General features: G+C 35.6%; 1 protein-coding gene across 1 annotated transcript in view; it reads right to left on the bottom strand.

The window, feature by feature from the left end:
* Nucleotides 1–14,628, bottom strand: part of LOC136026035 (G protein-coupled receptor kinase 1-like) — a gene marked incomplete in the record, with an annotated part of 161,755 nt that overhangs the window by 10,833 nt on the left and 136,294 nt on the right. The window contains 2 exon segments of the mRNA XM_065702193.1: nucleotides 145–307; nucleotides 7,049–7,149. Of these exon segments, the coding sequence (XP_065558265.1) occupies nucleotides 145–307; nucleotides 7,049–7,149 (264 nt within the window).

The raw sequence follows: 14,628 nt of genomic DNA, 5'->3' as shown, positions 1-14,628 counted from the left end.
ATTACAATAAAAGTAGAAAAGTTTTAGTTAAACCATCTTAGTAAAAAACTTAACCTAACTGAAAATCCCTAAATCTAATTTCTCTATAACATGGACTTCCGTTTTTTCTGATTTGAACACTTAACTAAAGCCTTTGTACAATACCTTTATGCCCTTAGTATCCTCTTCATCAAAAGACCCAATGTCAAAGGCATCAGCAGCATTTACTTCCCCTCTTGGGGGTATAAGTGGGGGTTGACACTTTTGAGTATAGACGGCAACCCAGTCGACTCCTTGAAAGAATGGATGTTCCTTGACTTCATCAGCCCTAAAATAGAAAAGTAATCAGATTAAACAATAAAGTTTGGATAAAACGTCGATAAACTTTGTTGTGTGACGTTGTGTATGTATTTGTTTTTCTCTTTGTGTTTTTTTTTATATTTATTCTTACTCCACCATATTTACTTTATGTATCATGTGGGTAATAAATAAAATAAAATAAAGGCATGTATCATATATATGCGGACCTATACACACCAGTACGTACTATCTTTAAAAAATTGTTTCAAAGAAATCTAAATAAAAATTTCGATCGAAATATTTTCTTCTGTTTCGCAGTTAATAATGAAATTAATGGCATCTGAAAAAAAAAGAAAATACCGAAATCTATTTTTAGATTTTTGCAGTGATCCATTTCATTAATGTTACAAACATTATTATACCATGAAAAATGTAACATACATTATTTCTGACTTGTCTGAGAATTTATGCTCCCAATGATTGTGGACCCCTCCATGTTAAAGGGGGCAAAAAGTGAGCTTCACGAATTGTCTTTTAGGTATAAAGATTCTTTTTTTTTCCTTTATGACAAAGTTCATAGTGCCAAGCTGCTAAAATTAGAGCCTGATATGGCGCTAGTTAACAATTTACCTAACTTTCCCTAGAGTTTAATTTTGAAGGAATCAAGAAATAAATTTTCGTGGACAGCATCCCTCTGGAGACTATTCCAAATGGAGGTAAAGTGTATTACGAAACTGTTCTTTAAATACTGAGTGCAGGGTTTCTTCTCTTGAAGATAATCTAACTGAACCGTGTTTCTTCCTGTTTACCGTATTGGCCTGGCAAACGATGTTACAACTGCAGAAAAGTAATCGATGGAAGAGATGTACTTGTAGGAAACGGCTACAGATTCAATGTCATAATTTCTCAATGAAAAGTTGTAAAGTTAGTCGATTAGAACTACAACACAAGCCTTGAGGCCGTCTTTTAGATGTTCTTGCGTGGTACCAGTGGGGTTTCAGGGAGTCATTGCAAAAGCAGGCATCCATATTCGGCAACAGGTTCAATGCAAGACTTATACAAAAGGGATAATCAAGCTGAACGGTAACAGGTACTTAGAACGAAGAATCATACACAACTATCAGCACAGAAGGATCAGAGCCGACCGATATATACAACCCAAGAACCATCTGAGGAGAATTGGATTCTCAACGGACGAAGTTTTCAACTCTCTTGACAGCTCCACCCTTGAAAGTAAAGTTGAGAGGTTGACGCAAGACATCTGATCGGGAGATTCAGATCCGATCACCGACTCGTAAGTTGAAAATATCTCATGTTTCCTAAATTTTCCACTCCCTTCAGCCCCCCAGGTGGTCGAATGGGGGAAAACGACTTTATCGAGTCAATTTGTGCAGCTCCCTGACAGGCCTACTAATTTTCATCGTCCTAGCACGTCAAGCAGCACCAAACTCGCCAAAGCACTGAACCACTCCCTAACTCCCCCAAAGAGAGTGGATCCAGTACGGTTACATCAATCACGTATCTACGACATTTGCTTATTCTATTCACCAAGTTTCATCCCGATTTCTCCACTCTGAGCGCTTTCCAAGATTTCCGGTTTCCCCCTCCAGCTCCTCCCAATGTCAACAGATCTGGTAGGGATTTGAAGTAAGAGCTCTGAGACATGATTTCCTTCTAAATACCAAATTTCATTAAGATCCGGTCACCCGTTCTTAAGTTAAAAAAACCTCAATTTTTCTAATTTTTCCAAATTAACACCCCCCAGCTCCCCCAAAGAGAACAGATCCGTTCCAATTACATCAATCACGTATCTATGACTTGTGCTTATTCTTCCCATCAAGTTTCATCCCGATCTCTCCACTCTAAGCGTTTTCCATGATTTCCGGTTTCCAAGATTTCTGTGTCCCCCCTCCAACCCCCTGTGTCCCCAGTTTCAATTCGAATTGAAAAAGGATCATCTGTGACATTAGATACTTCTATATATCAAGTTTCATTAAGATCCGACCACCCATTCGTAAGATAAATATACCTCAATTTTTACGTTTTCCAAGAATTCCGGTTTCCCCCTACAGCTCCCCCCAATGTCGCCAAATCTGGTCGTGATTCAAAATGAGAGCTCTAAAGCACAAGATCTTTCGAAATATCAAATTTCATTAAGATTTGATCACCCGTTCATAAGTTACAAATGCCTCATTTTTCTAATTTTTCCGAATTACACCCCCCCCCCCTCCCAACCAAATCCACCAAAGAGAGCGGATCTGGTCTGGTTAGATCAGTCACGTATCTTGGACTTGTGCTTATTCTTCCCACAAGTATCATCCTGATCTCTCGGCTTCAAGCGTTATCCAAGATTTCTGGTTCCCCCAACCCCCCCCCCCCCTGATGACAATGGATATGGTCAGGATTTAAAATAAGAGATCCGAGTTACGATGTCCTTCTAAATATGAAATTTCATTAAGATCCGATCACTCCTTCGTAAGTTAAAAATGCCTCACTTTTTCTAATTTTTCAGAATAACCCCCCCCCCCCCAACTCCACCAAAGAGAGCGAATCCGTTTCGGTTATGTCAATCACGTATCTAGGACTTGTGCTTATTTTTTCCACCAAGTTTCATCCTGATCCCTCCACTCTAAGTTTTTTCCAAGATTTTAGGTCCCCCCAAACTCCCCCCGATGTCACCGAATCCGGTCCGGACTTGAAATAAAGCTTTGAGACAAGATATCCTTCTAAACATCAAATTTCATTTAGATCCGATCACCCGTTCGTACGTTAAAAATACCTCATTTTTCTAATTTTTCAGATTTAACCATCCCCCCACTCCCCCTCCAGATGTTCAAATCAGGGAAACGACAATGTCAATTTAATCTGGTCTGGTTCTTGATACGCCTGCCAAATTTCATCGTCCTAGCTTTCCTGGAATGGCCTAAACTAGCGAAACCGGGACAGACAGACCTACCGACCGACAGACAGACCGACCGACAGAATTTGTGATCGCTATATGTCACTTGGTCGATACCAAGTGCCATATAAGAGTTTTTTCAACTGTAAGTATGGAATAGCATTAAAACTTAAAACGAACAGAAATTATTACGTATGTAAAGGGGTTCGTCTCCTCCTCAATACCTCGCTCTTTACGCTAAAATGTTTATAGTAATTTCAACTATTTTTCTACGGCCTTTGTGAATCAGGGGTCATTCTTAAAGAATTGAGACAAAATTCAATTTTTAGTGTGAAGAGCAAAGTAGTGACGAGGGGTTTAACCTCCCCATATACGTAATAAAATATACAAATATAGAAGTTTGCTACGTAAGTTACGTAAATTTATTACTAATAATTCTACGTTCAAAAAAAATAACAAGTTCTAGCTGCCTTTTTAAGCAGCCAAAAATTGAAGGGCAACTAGGCCTCCTCACCCACCCCTTTTTTATCCAAATCGTCCGATCAAAATGAGGAAGCCATTTAGCAAAAAAATTGATATATAAATTTCGCTTTAATTATTCATGTACAGTGGGCCAAAATCAAGACATGCATTAATTCAAAAACGTTAAAAAATTAAATTTAAAAAACAAGTTTTTTCAACTGAAAGTAAGGAGCGACATTAAAACTTAAATCGAACAGAATAATTATTCCTTATATGAAAGGGGTTGTCCCCTCGTCGACGCCTCGCTCTTAATGCTAAAGTTTTTTGTGGTTTCAAAAAGTAGAGTTGGGAGAAAGAGTCAAACTTTAGTTTAAAGAGCGAGGCGTCGAGGAGGGGACAACCCTTTCATAAAAGGAATAATTTCTTTTCGTTTTAAGTTTTTATGTCGCTCCTTACTTTCAGTTGAAAAAACTTGTTTTTTTTTTCATTTAATTGAAATAAAGAAGCAAGATGCTCATTCATAGATGACATGTCGAAATATTTGTAGTAGTCCCTTGTGATGCCAAGAGAAACATGTTTTTGTGTTGCATGAAATAGACCAACACGACTTGACTATACGACTTACAAACAGGTTTGAATTAATCTTAATTCTAATTGGTAAAATACAATGTCCAAAATTCTTTGGATCCGATCTTCTGAAAGCATCAATATTCTTTTTTTTCAAGCTACCTAGATACCAAGAATTATAGGGACTCTGTCAGAATCAGCTACCTGAATAAGAAAAAAATGTAAACTGGAATTTTACAATTAATATTTCAACAACAAATCAATAAATTCCATACAGTAGTAGTGTTCAACTTGGTAACAAACTAGAAAACCAGTCCTACATTTGAAGGGATAGTTCTTTTAACCTTCTTCTAATATAGCCCCTGCCTGCTGTCACTGGCAGATTTACCGGGACCCTGCCCCCCAAGATTTTTCAGGGAGCCCTCATACCGTGTTTTCTTTTCTGTTATAACTCATTTTTTATAAAGTTGTCATTTTGGCCGATTATTGGAGCCCTTGTCACATTGTCCCCCCCAATATCTTGCCCTAGATCCATGTTTCACATGGATCCACTGTCACCGTAGCATTCATCGAAAGTTTCATCCTTGAATCTTAGAGAAAGAAAAAAACCTTATAAAAGGTCATTACTCAGAAATTACATCATTTGCCTCGGTAATACATCATTATCCTCACTTATTACATCATATTATACTTACCATTACATCATTACCAGTAATTTGTTACTTCCGAATCTTAAACTTCTATGAAAAACGTAAGACGTGTTACGAAACATTCCCTCTTCTTTCCCTACTTTTAAATCTGACAACGTTGCTTACACATATTCTTACTATTTTATGGATAGCTTCACTGATATAGGCTCTCTGACTTTATCTATCACAGAGGCTAATAGATTATAACTGTTTTATCAATAGCCTTTCCTATTTCCAATCTTCTCTAAATTATGTAAAATTGACCTCAATATCCTCTGATGACCTGATGAGAAACCACAAATCCCAATCAAACACCACGAATGAATTTTAGGGGCGCTGGGAGAGGAGGGGAAAAATTGAATTCTTTGTTTTAGAGATTCTTTGTATACTTTTTGTTTAGAGGGAAGGGGAATATCGAGTCCAACAAATGTGTGCCTTTCGTCCACCAAAAGTTCTCAACATTATTAGCGCCAGTGGAGCATAGAATTTATTCACGGTGAGGTAGTGGGGTAAATGAATTGACAGTATATTCACCTGGACCATATAAATGAAGTACCTGGAATACCTAGGGAACAACCGGTGGATCTAATCAAAACTTTCAAAGAATGTTTGGGAGGGGAGCCTACTGAAATAATGCCCGACCAAAAAAGGGTTAACATTTTTTTTTAAGTTTGAAACTTATATATGTAGGCTCTTAGTTCAAGAAAGCCCTCGTGCACAGAAAAAAAAAATGAATAAAAATTTTCACTCGAAAATCGGCCCAGCACCTTTTCCTAATGAGCCTGTAGAAACCCCACAGAAGAAAAAACTTGCATAGATTTTCAAAGTATATGAAGAAGAATCTCCCTTTCATCAATCAAAAATTGTAGAGCAAGTCTATTGAAAAAAAACTACTCTATAGCACAAAACTACTGGTGACAAACAAATTTCGACAGAATATTTAAATTCTATTCAAACTTGAAATTACAATCCAAAATTCTAATTCTTCAGCAGAAAGACCGAGAAAACTTTACTAATATTACTAATATCAATCTTTAATAAATCTATATTTATAAACGAACTAGAATTAATGAAAAAATCCAAACCAATCCAGAACCATTTTAAAGCCTAAGGCAAGCAAAATTATTTTGAAAGAAAATTTAAACATAAAACTACCATACATCACTATTAATAAATAAATGAAACCCAAAACGAATAGAAACTACAATGAATTACATCATATACAAAGATAAAAATACTGCTATGGCTGAATTCTAAAACAACTCAAAATTAAAATGAATAATCCAGTCAATCTTAAAATGAAGAAAAGTTGATAAAGAAAAAACACAGGGCTGCAAAAAGGAGTTTGATTGCAGCCTCCTAAACCTTCTACAGGCTCGAGTGTCATTTGCACTTTGCTGGAAGCAAATATATTAAAACATTTTCTCTTTTGTACTTATAACATTGAAAAATCAAACATTCCTGAAAGTTGCAGGAACAAATATCATTATGTACAAACCCTTAAGTCTACCTTTACTTGTTCTTTGTAGACACCTTGATTATTACAGTGACTTTTTCCTTTTGATGTTCTGACTAATAAAAAACACAATGTTCAAAATACATATCATTTTTACTTAAGTGGTAACAAACTCAGGCCATTTATAGGGTTTGAAAGGGAGGAGAGGGACTACCACTCTCATTTGCGAGTGGTGTAAAGGGAAGAGAGTGACTACCTTTCTTATTTGGGAGCCTTACTTAGTCTTGTGATATTTTTGTTGTTTCTATGTTGGTGACGTCAAGACAAATAAAAAAACACACAGCTCAAAATACAAATCATTCCCAGTAAATCAAATTAAAGAAAAAATAACGCTCTGGTCATTAGAAGGTTTAGTGGGCGTAGTTTTAGTCCTTTTTGAGCAGATTTCTGTTTGTTTTAAACTTGGCTCGATTGCTCATTTTAATTTCTGTCTGTCTCCGGTTTCAATTATTTATTGATAGTGATTCCTGTTCGTCTTGAGTTTGAATTTTTACATGAATTTGTTTCTGCTTTTACTTTTCTGAAAAACTACATTTTGGAAATTTTTTTAACTATATACAGAATATATTTGGATCACACGGCCAGAATTATTACCTGGTTGATAACGAGAAAGTAAGAAATGACAAACATACTTACCCTCGTCCTTTACATCCTAGTCTATTTTCTACGTCTCTGTGGAGAAGGCCCTCTAATAAATCCTTCAATTCTGAGGAAAACGAATCAGGCAACTCCACATTCTAAAAAAAAAGAGCCTCGAAATAAATCAAAGAGCAGGAAAAGTCGAGAGAATGTATAATTTATTGATATGGCTTGGCATTAAAAGGATTAGACACTCACACCAAATCAGAATACCACATGCATAACAAAAAATAGTTAGTAAACTCGGTTTTTGAGCACTTAACAGGTTAATGAAGCCGTCTAGCGTATCTGTTGGGATTCCACCCCTGTTTCTTTTCTTTTTCAGATAAATGACCTGTTTTCTTTTCCGTAATTACATGTGCTTAGATTTGCCTATAGTATAACTTTCGATGATAAGTTTAAGTCCCGTTCCTATGCTAGGGGTTTTGTAATAAGTAAAAGCTTTGGTTAAAAAACTATTTTTGTTCGGCTGATCTGGGCCACTGAAAGATAATATTATTCAAAAGAAGCCAGGGATTTGAACTTTTATTTAGCAGATTGGCCAGGGCAAACCCCCTACAGAAAGTGTTTTGTACACAAGTAGTGTTTTTGTTTTTAGTCTGTTTTCAGAGTTTATGGAGGTATGTTTTGTTAAGTGACGTCAAAAATATACACGTGAATTATTTTCTACAACCCTGTTAGATTATTTTTCCAGGAGCCCAGGCAGGGTAGGAAAAGAGTTCGAGATAAATACCGTCATAGTATTTCGACAAGAGGGGTTGTTTACCCTCCAAAGAGATATCTAGAAATATTAGGGGTGACCCAGATGGTGGCACCCCTGGCCTAGAGTTTGGCCTTTTGATCTTTCGATCATGTTACCATACCCTGGAACAGGGTATACCATAAGAGTGTTATCATACTCTATATTTACGGCACAGTAGTGGTGGCAACGAGGCTTCCCACTCCAATGAGTGGGGCCAGCGGCATTCCACGCCAATAGTATCTAATTAAGAGTTTTTCAATTAAGCATAAACTTTATATTGTGAGATGAGGTTGATTGACTCCCTGACTACCCATCTAAGTCTAAACAATAAATGTGAAGAGATCATAGCTTCTGATAATAAAAGTTATCGGATTTTTGCTAGGTGAGATATTGCTTTTCAATTCAGGAACAAAGCAGACTTACTCTTAATATGTATAATATCCTCGTGCCCGAAAAAAAAGAGAATACCTCATATTGTCACAATTTAAAAAAGTGGCACTACCGTGTTTTCATGTTTGACAGAACTATCGTCTGCAACTGACGTGTTTCAAGTGGGTTCACTTTAGTACATAGCATTCACTCATTTTCTATACTAAAGTTACATTATATAAGGCTGTAGCTATGGATACTGAAAAATCATTCAGTTTCTGTGATTGAAAACCTCTAATGCCACCTATGAATTAAATTCACCTCTAAAAATGATACCAATGGAATAAACCACTAGGGAAGTCTTTCTTCCAGCTCATCGGAAACAAAAATGTTTTGGCACGATATTTCGTTTTGGGAGCAACAACACAAAAATAAATAACAAATAACAAAAATAAAACATAAATACAATCATCAACCATTACCCATGAATATTCCTTTATTGATAATGCAATAGACTTATACTTGAATGAGCGTTCACCCTTTAATGGCAAACCAAAAACAGCAAAAAAAAACAACAACAGAATATCCAAGGGCGGATCAAGTCGTGATTAATAGGTGATGTCGAACAGAGTAAAAACAAAAGCATTAGAACATTTACAATCTTCAATAAGCCATCCAGTTTCGTTAAGATTACAATATATCCAAACTGAGAAAACACAAACGGTGCTGGCAATTTTTCGCTCCAAAGATGGCTCGAGCTTCTAGTCTCAATTATAGTTACTCGCAGAGGTATATTTAGCTCCTTAAATTTATCAACAAAATAGACATCTCGATTAAGTGATAAATGATAGATGATGTTCAAGATAAATTATAGGCAACAAATTCAAAGGGAGGAGGGCTGAGGGGTATGAGACACCCCCAAAGGGAGGGTCCCTGAAATGGGTCTGCGGGATCCATTATAACCCACTTTTAGCAAAGAATAGAGTTTAAAAAAAATAGGACACCTCCATTACTTTACCCTAAGTGGCAATATTTAAAGATAAAACCTCACATGGCATCCACGCAAAAGGTATTTTAACACCATAGGTCACTTTTTTGACAAAGGCGATAAATTCCATCTTTCATGGATATGAAATAAACAAAAAAACGAGGATTTTTAAACTGAAAGTAAGGAGTAGCGTCAAAACTTAGATCAAACAGACATTATTTGGTATATAAGGGGGAGGGGGGCTGTCTCTTTCGTCATCCTTCAGTCTTTACGTGAAAGTATTAAGTTCTGTATAGATATTCCTCTTTCAAATTCATTGCCCCTTGTGTTTGAGCAGTCTTTCTTACAGAATTGTGACAAGTCCAATTCTAGCTTTAAGAGCAAGGAATGATGAAAGGACGAGTCCCCTCATGCGAGGGGGGTCGCCCCCTCTTCAACACCTCGCTCTTGACGCTTAAGTTTAAATTTTTTCCAATTCTTTAAAAACGACTCCTGAAACACCAGTGTTATTTAATTATACAAATTAATGAGCATTATCAGTTAAATACACATACGCTGATATATATATATATATATATATATATATATATATATATATATATATATATATATATATATATATATATATATATATATATATATATATATATATATATATATATATATCTATCTATATGTATAAAAATAAGTTGTCTGTCTGTCTGTGGATCAGGTGACGTCATGTTTCTGTGTTGACTGACGTCATGAAATTAGTTGTCGTCATTTTTGCATTTGACGGTGACGTCATTAGACCGAGACAGAGGGAATATAAGTGACGACCGGGAACCTCAAAGAGAAATTACAGACTGGGACACCCGGACAGAAATCACGACCGGGACGCAGGGAATATAAATGACGACCGGGACACAGGGACGCAACTACAACGGGGACGCCGGGGGCACAGGCGGGATATATAAATGACGACCGGGACACAGGGATTGTTCGAATAGAAATTACAGACCGGGACACCGGGACACAAATGACGACCGGGACACAGGGAATATAAATGACGACCGGGACACTCAAAGAGAAATTACAAACTGGGACACCGGGACACAAATGACGACCGGGACACAGGGAATATATAAATGACGACCGGGACACAGGGACACATCATTAGAATAATGAGGTATAGATCTGAATACGGATTGTTTTTCCCATGGACAATTATATGTTGCATGTTCAAGAGTCAGTAAACCTGACAATCTATTTATATGCACAGACAATGGGACAGCGAAGAATGTTGTATATTCGCATGTTTTACGTAGTTAAAAACATATATTTATATCTATCTCTATTCACAGGTGGGACACAGGGACAAAACTACAATGGCGCGTAACTAATATGGCGCGTAACGACTTACGCTGGGGGGCGCGAAGCGCCCCACCAACTAGGTGTTGGGGTGGCGCAAGCGCCACCCCAACAGCTAGTATATATATATATATATATATGTATATATATATATATATATATATATATATATATATATATATATATATATATATATATATATATATATATATATATATATATATATATATATATATATATCTTAAAATGTTAATAATATTTGATTCATTAAAATTATAAAAGTGAAAACATTTAAATTTTTCACTTGAGTGCAAATTATGTTCTGGCCTTGGGAAGGCTTAGGGGTTTTGAGCCTTACTCATATCAATATTTCCTCGTTTTGAGTTTTACTCGGTTTTTTATTGTAATTGAGGTTTTTTATTGTAATTTTATTGTGGTTTTTTATTGTAATTCCTTGAAAAGACTATTGACATAGTCTTTTCAAGGAAAAAAAGATAATAGTTTAAATCTTTTCGGTTTTTCTTTAAGAATTTATAGTTCGGCCTGCTATTTGTACGCTGGAGAAAATTTTTCAACAACTTTTAACAGCATACACCCCTTTTAAAAATATGGACACAAAAATAGCATCCTCTATCTCCTCTAGTTGAAACGAAAAATATAACTTGATACCAAAAAAGAAAAAGAAAGAAGAAAAGAAGATCTACCTATGCTCTTTGACAGCTTGGATGCACTCACATTCTTTTGATTTAGTTAAATTTTTCTCAGATATCAACTAAACTTATTCGGAAGTAGTATTTGATAAGCTATACCCCTCTTTCTGAACTCAATGGCCGATTCAGCCTGTATCAAAGAGAAGGTTAAGGGAGTTCCCCTAAATCCATGTCATATACATATTTGCTAGAAGGGGATATTGGATCTTAATCAAAGTTGATGGGAACTAAGGTTTGGCTATTAGTTGTGCCTTTTCTACTCTGTACTTGATCCATCCTTTGTGGAAGGAGAGGAGGGGGCATCAAATTCTATTTGTCAGCCTAATTGCTCGACAGACTGGTGGATCCAACAAGATTTAACTAAAGTCATAGTTATGGTCTCGCGTACCTGTGCTCGATCAGACTTATGCGAGGAAATGCTACATTATTGTCATCCACATCCATAAGAGTAAACTTTGCGCATTAATTAAAATATCAGCTGTAATTTGAAGATATTTGGAATTTGGACTCTTGTAATGCTTTTAGAAAGTTCTAATCAGAATCCAATCAGATCTACAAAGTCTCTTGAGTTTCTCCTTTCCTCGCAAAAACACCATGAGTTGGAGCCTTAACACCGGAGGTCTAGTTCCCCTTTGGGATGTGTGGCTCTCCCGAAAGCTTCATTCGCATCGAGCAACAATTTTACGGGTTCTTGATAAGTCACGGCCTATCTGCACCATCTCTGTATCTGGCCATGACCTATCTGCACCATAAGATACATCGAAACGAGTCAGATGTTAGCAAGCTTAAAATCAAATTGCTGCAGAATGACCAATTCTGTAACCAGAGAAGGTACTAAAAAGAAGAAGTCATTAGAGCCATTCCCCCTTACGTGACAAAAAAAAAGAACAAGAAAGAAAAAAAGAGCCCTTTAATTTAAAGAGAAGGTGTGACAAGTGAAGCGCTATAATGAGGATACGAAAGACTATTTCTATTTAGTTCAACAGAATCAACTAAGTAGCAGTTTTCTAATTTTATAGAAGACTAGTTCTTCATTTAGAAAAATTTCCTCGACTAAAATTTATTAGAGAAAAAAGATAAATGAAAGACGATTTTCGACCGAAATAGATAAGGGATTTTAACTTGCATATTTGTCACAAGTTTTGGGAATCAATGGGTTTGGAATAGAAAGCTCAAATCCAGACTTGATCCTAATTTAAATTATAAATTTGATCTTTTTTCGTTTAGGTTAAGACTTCTGACTTTACATATATTTATCTTTTTTTTAATTTACACAGCGGTTCTTTGTCCTTCTAACGTAAGCTGCTTTTTCCTATAAGAACAACATGAAAGAAACCTTTATCAAGGTTTTCTCGTTCCATTTTTTCCATGGCTTAGGATTATCCTTGTTTTCTTCTCTAATCTGGTTTAACTATGGAATAGTTACATAACAAATAAATTATCGATTATTGTCAAAAATTAAAGACAGTTTTTGCTTATCACAACAATTTTAACTCCTGAAATTAAAAACGGCCTTTAAGACAAGAAGGCATCCAGTTTGTCCAAAGAAAAAATTATGAGGGAATTAACGCCTAGAAAACATTAAACAAACTCAAACAAACTTCTATTCTAGTGTGTCCAAAATTATCTCTTTCACGGAGAATGCATTACGTCGGGAAAATTAGAAGTTTAGGACAAATCAAATAAGGGACATTTCGAAAATCGAGGCATTGCTGACAAGAAGTATTGAGAAACAGAATATTGGAAAATGCGGAGCTTGATCAGAAAAAAGTATTGCAAATAGAAATATGCTACGACTCTCCAACTTAGTTTACGATTTTTTTCGAGGGAAATCCTGGAAAAACTTCAACGCGAAATAAAAAAAAGGAAATGAAAGGGATACTTTTGGAGGCGAATGCAATTGAAGGTTCTGTTAGAAAAAGAATTCCATTTGCAAGCTCAATTTTTAGAGAAAATGCTACTTCACAATCAAACTAGACAAAACTTAAAAAAAGTTCCCTTTCAATGAACCAAGGAGATTTTGGTGAGATTCTTCATATATATATATATATATATATATATATATATATATATATATATATATATATATATATATATATATATATATATATATATATATATATATATATATATATATATATATATATATATATATATATATATATATATATATATGCTATTCATATGTGATAATTGGATGGTATCAATCTTCTGTCGGTGCCATGAAAACTATTGACTTTAATCATATTGCACATATCAAGAGGTGCACTTGCTTAACTCCGAGAAGAGCCACATGGGTTAAGAACTAGTAGTTCGTGCTCAGATTTAATATTTGTACTAAGAGTACTTGTCGATGAATCAAAAGAGTAGAAGATCTAGGATTCTGTATATTTTCTTTCTTGACTTAGAAGAAGCGTTTGTCTCGATTGATCAGAAATACTTGTGGAGAGTCCTCAAGTATTATGGAGTGGCAGAAAACGTGTGAGCATGATTACATATCCACCTTATAACCATTAATTTCAATGTCAGTGTGTTTTGTACAAATTCGACAGTACATTTTAAATAAGTTACTGGATCATCTGATAAGCACTGAAATGGTTTACACTTTAACAGATACACATAAACTGCGTCCAAAAACGATCTTGATTTCTGGTTTTGCCCCAATTCTGAGTTTTAGCAATTTCTGAGTATTTATGAAAGATTACATTGTTAAGTTTTACTTAACCGTGGCTAAATTTTTCAATTTAGAAGGTCCAATAAACAGGAGAAGACCTTTGGGGACAGGACCCCCTGCAATGACGAGACTTAATATTTGTTTTATAGCCTCTAATATTCTTCATATATTTTTTTCTTTTCTGTTTGTTTTTTTTTCTAGCTCCGTGCGTTCATGGGTCTGAAAAGGACGACAGTTTCTTCAAATTCCGTCCAGTTATGGTGAAATTTTGCTCAGTTTATTTGGTACACAAATTTAGAGCTCTACAATAGCTGAGCATTTTTACAAACCTTCTCGCAGAGACATGTTATGACTAAGATCCGGAAACAACTAGTTTAATATTTGTTAAAGGAATGGTTAGAACAAATTTTAATGACCGTTTCGTCATTGTTTAAGGTCGTTATTTGATATTTTCAGACTTCTGAGATAACTGCTAAAAACTTTTCCTGAGCTTTTCTCAAAAGGAAGATCAGCAGGGCAATGTTGATCAGGAGCACAGCTAGGCATATATATAGTGTCATGTATGCTTGTTTCAGAAACGAGACATATCACAGCGCAGCCGGCGAACGTTTGTTCGCCGAGGGACAAGTGTCGGAGCATTAATTATCCATTGTGTATATACCAGCCATCGCTAAAAATTCGTCGTTGCGCACACGCAAAGACATGTACTAGACATGCTGTGTCTCATAACTCTTTAACAGAGAA

The sequence above is a fragment of the Artemia franciscana genome, chromosome 4 (assembly GCF_032884065.1).
Source record: "Artemia franciscana chromosome 4, ASM3288406v1, whole genome shotgun sequence".
Lineage (NCBI taxonomy): Eukaryota > Metazoa > Arthropoda > Branchiopoda > Anostraca > Artemiidae > Artemia > Artemia franciscana.
This window is presented reverse-complemented; position numbering and strand designations above follow the sequence as displayed.